The sequence below is a fragment of the Capsicum annuum genome, chromosome 5, assembly GCF_002878395.1.
Source record: "Capsicum annuum cultivar UCD-10X-F1 chromosome 5, UCD10Xv1.1, whole genome shotgun sequence".
Classification (NCBI taxonomy): domain Eukaryota; kingdom Viridiplantae; phylum Streptophyta; class Magnoliopsida; order Solanales; family Solanaceae; genus Capsicum; species Capsicum annuum.
The window spans coordinates 104,028,894-104,032,831 of NC_061115.1; the positions used below are offsets into that span (position 1 = coordinate 104,028,894).

At 30.2% G+C, this 3,938-nt stretch overlaps 1 protein-coding gene across 1 annotated transcript; it reads left to right on the forward strand.

Annotated features, from left to right (window-relative positions):
- Positions 1–1,477: 1,477 nt before the first annotated feature.
- On the forward strand, positions 1,478–2,576 carry LOC107871906. Its single transcript, XM_016718756.1, has 2 exons — positions 1,478–1,798; positions 2,046–2,576. The coding sequence occupies exons 1-2, from the start codon at positions 1,478–1,480 to the stop codon at positions 2,574–2,576; spliced, it is 852 nt and encodes a 283-aa protein (XP_016574242.1).
- Positions 2,577–3,938: the final 1,362 nt, after the last annotated feature.

Sequence of the window (3,938 nt, forward strand, 5' to 3'; positions counted from 1 at the left end):
AAATTTGAAATATTTTTGGAATATCTATGGCCAAACACCATGATTCGATAAACTGAAAATTTTTCCGAAAAAAAGTAAAAAATATCTATGGCCAAACGGCCTCTAAGTGTGATGTGCTTGGCTTTTATTTCAGTTTGAGGTTTCAATGAGCTTGGAGAAGTATTTTCGTAAAGTTTCAAAAATAAGTTCAACGTCTCAAAATCAATCACGATGAGATGAAGTTGATCAAATAGAAATATCATCTCACTCTTCTCAGAGACAAAAAATTGATGTAAATGATCTAAACGCTGACCCCACTGAAAGACCTCCAATTTTGAGTTATCCTCTGAACATTCATGATGAGATAAGAAGGGCATACTTTCTAAAACATCCTTGCCAACCCCGAAATCATGATTTCCCTCAAACAGACTTTGTTGAAACTCCACACCGTTTTGTTTCTAAATGGTTTGATGAATATTCTGATTGGTTGGAATATAGTGTAAGTGCAGATGCAGCTTATTATTTGCCTTGTTATTTATTTCAAGGTGAAATAATTCATCAAGGTGATGGTAATACATTTTCGACGAAGGAATTTAGAAATTGTCACAGAAAAGATAGCTTTGCAACATACATTGGTCCTCCGAATAGCATTCATAATCAATCAAAAAGAAAGTGTGAAGATATTATGAGAGAAGAAAAATCTATTAAAGCCCCATTTTACAAGTTGGACGAGAAAAGTAAGAATGAATATCGAGTTCGGTTAAATGCTTCAATCAATGTGGTTCGATTTCTTCTAAATCAAGGTTTAGCACTCCGCAGCCATGATGAAACTGAATCATCCTTGAACAAAAGTAATTTTCTTGAAGCACTTTCTTGACATGCGGATAGATGTGATGACATTAAATTTTATGTGTTAGAAAAAGCTCCAAAAAATAATAAAATAATTTCTCATGATATTCAGAAAGATATTGTGACTGCTTGTAAGATTGAAACAATCAAAACTATAATAAAGAATTTAGATGGTGACTACTTTGCTTTGTTGGTTGATGAATCAAGAGACGTATCACGCAAATATCAAATGGCTATTTGCTTATGATATGTTGATAAAAAGAAATTTGTGATGGAAGCATTCATTGGACTTGTTCATGTTAAAGATACTAGTGCTTTATCTTAAAAAAAAGCAAATGTGGATGTACTTGCTCAAAATTCTTTAACTTTAGCTTATGTACAAGGGCAATGTTATGATGGGACAAGCAATATTCAAGGTGAGTTGGGTGGTCTTAAAACATTGATTAGACAAGAAAGTAGATCGGTTCACTCCGTTCATTGTTTTGCTCATCAACTTTAATTGACTCTTGTTGCGGTTTCTAAAAGGTGTGTTCAAGTAGGAGAACTTGTATTATTGATTTCAAATATTTTGAATGTGTTGGGGATTCCTTTAAACGTGTGGATGAATTTTGAGAATCTAAAAAAAAAAATACTCCAAGAGGCATTAGATATGGGTGAGCTAAAAACAGGTAGAGGTTTGAATCAAGAACTTGATCTTAGTAAAGCCGGTGACACTCGTTGGGGATCTCATTACAAGTCGTCTGGAAACTTTATTAGTAACTTTGCCTCCATTGTTGATGTACTTGATTCTCTTGTTGAAAATGCAAGTACTAAGGAAGAAAAAGCTAGTGCATCGGGATTTCTCAGAAGTTGCCAAACTTTTGAGACTATTTTCTTGTTGTATTTGATAACTGATGTTTTGGGAATCACAAATGATCTTAATGTGTCATTACAGAAAAAGGAACAGAATATTGCTAATGCCATGATTCTTGTAAAAGTAGCAAAAAGAATATTACAAGCATTACGAGAAAATGAATGGGGTCCTCTTTTAAAAAAAAAATGATGGTTGGAATTTGCTCAAAGAAAAGGTCGAGGCATTTTGTATCAAGCATAGTATTCCATTATCCAATTATGATGAGTCATATGCTAATTCTGGGAGATCACGACGTAAAGTAGTTGATTATACTACTTTACATCATTATCATGTGAATGTGTTTTATAAAATTATTGATTGGCAGCTACAAGAACTTAATGACTGTTTTAATGAGGTGACAAGTGATTTACTTAATGGTGTAACTTGCTTGAATCCAATTGATATATTTTCTAGTTTTGACATCAAAAAGATATTGGTGATGGCTAAATTATATCCTGATGACTTTGATGAGTTTAACATGAGGGTTCTTAAGAATCAACTTGTTAATTATATTATTGATGTTCGTGATATTGATAAAAGATTCTCCAATTTAGACAGACTTGGGGAACTTTCAAGAAAGTCGGTTGAGACAAAGAAGCATTTAAGCTATCCTCTTGTATTTCTTTTAGTGAAGTTTGCTTTGCTTCTACCCATTTCCACTGCATCAATTGAAAGAGCTTTTTCGACAATAAAGTATATCAAGAATGATTTGCGGAATCGAATGGATGATGAATTCTTAGATGGTTGCATAGTGTTTTATGCAGAAAAAAGAGTATTTAAGAATATTAAGAATATTTCTAATGAGTGTATTATAGAAACATTTCAAGGGATGAAGCATCGCCGAATGCGCTTGTAATTATATTTTCTAATAAAGCTTTTATTAATAGAATTTGCTTTGTTGACTTTTTTTATATTATATGTTTCAACTTGTTATCCTTTTGGTATACCTTCAGAAATACAAGACAGATGTTCTACAAGTATGGAGACATTGCATAAAAAAATTAGGGATGAAATTGATGAGAATTTTTGTGATGTATGAAGGTCTAATTATTTTGTCGTTAATTGTTTCATATAGAGTGATTTAGTTTATGAAATAACTTCTGTATTCATTTTTGTTTGATATTTTAAGTAATATTTAAATTATTTAAGTAATATATCACCATTTAATTTTTTAGATGTATTTATGTATATAAATATTGATTGAAAATTTTAGAGAGCGTACTTTTTAATTAAATTAAAAAAATTAATTAAAAATATTATAATAGATATTTAAAATATTTTTCTCTATAATTTGATTTTAATAATAAAAGTCTATTGATATGTGTCCTTTTGATTATTTGTCTCAAAAAAACACTTCTTGAAAAAAATTATCCAAACACAATTTGATTATTAAAAATACTTTTCGAATGAATTTATCAAACACAAACTGTTTTTTTTTTTTTAAAATAACACTTTTCTGAAAAACCATTTTATGAAAGTGCTTCTCAAATAACAGCAATCCCAAACGGGCTCTAAATCGTAAGATTTTCCATCCTGCAAAAGAAAAAGGCAATACAAGTTGTTCTTTTGGTGTGTGTGGCTGGATAACCTACCACTGTTTATTTGTTCTTTGTAAGCTCAAATAACTTCATATAATACATAATTGTTGTAATTTCTTATACAATAAAGTAATCTAAAACAAAGATTTGTAAGCAGCCACAAGAATCATGCTTACACTTAAGTGATACTGATAGTTGATAGCACACAACATGTCTAAGTTCGACTGCAAAATTGTCTTCTTGTTGTGACTTTCATGCGTTAATTATGTCATTATTTTTTCTCATAATTTATTATTGAAATAATATTGAATTAAGGGACCTAACAAAAATGTTAAGCATGCAACTAATGATAAGAAATAAATTTAGTTGAAGAACGACAACTAGCACTGGCTATAGTTTCGTAAACTTATTTACTTTGCAAGTACCCCAAAAAAGTTTTCTCTAAAAATACTACTTTAGCTCCTAGTCTAGCGACTTTCTAAAAAGGAGAACGAACAAATGCATAATCGATGATACTCTGTATCAATATGGATTTCAGTAAGATAATTAAAATTTATCTATTCTTAATTAAAGATCTTGAGTTTGAGTCGTATTAAAAAAACATATTCAAAGCATTATCCTCAAATATGAGCCCTATAATGCATTATTCAAATTTTTTTGGACTCCAATAAAATACCAAA

What these genes read in the sequence shown, in the direction of transcription:
- LOC107871906 (XM_016718756.1), top strand. Translation starts at nt 1,478, where the DNA reads ATGGGTGAGCTAAAAACAGGTAGAGGTTTGAATCAAGAACTTGATCTT. An exon ending in TTGCTAATGCCATGATTCTT is followed by an intron (nt 1,799 to 2,045) that starts GTAAAAGTAGCA and finishes ATTGATTGGCAG; the next exon opens with CTACAAGAACTTAATGACTG.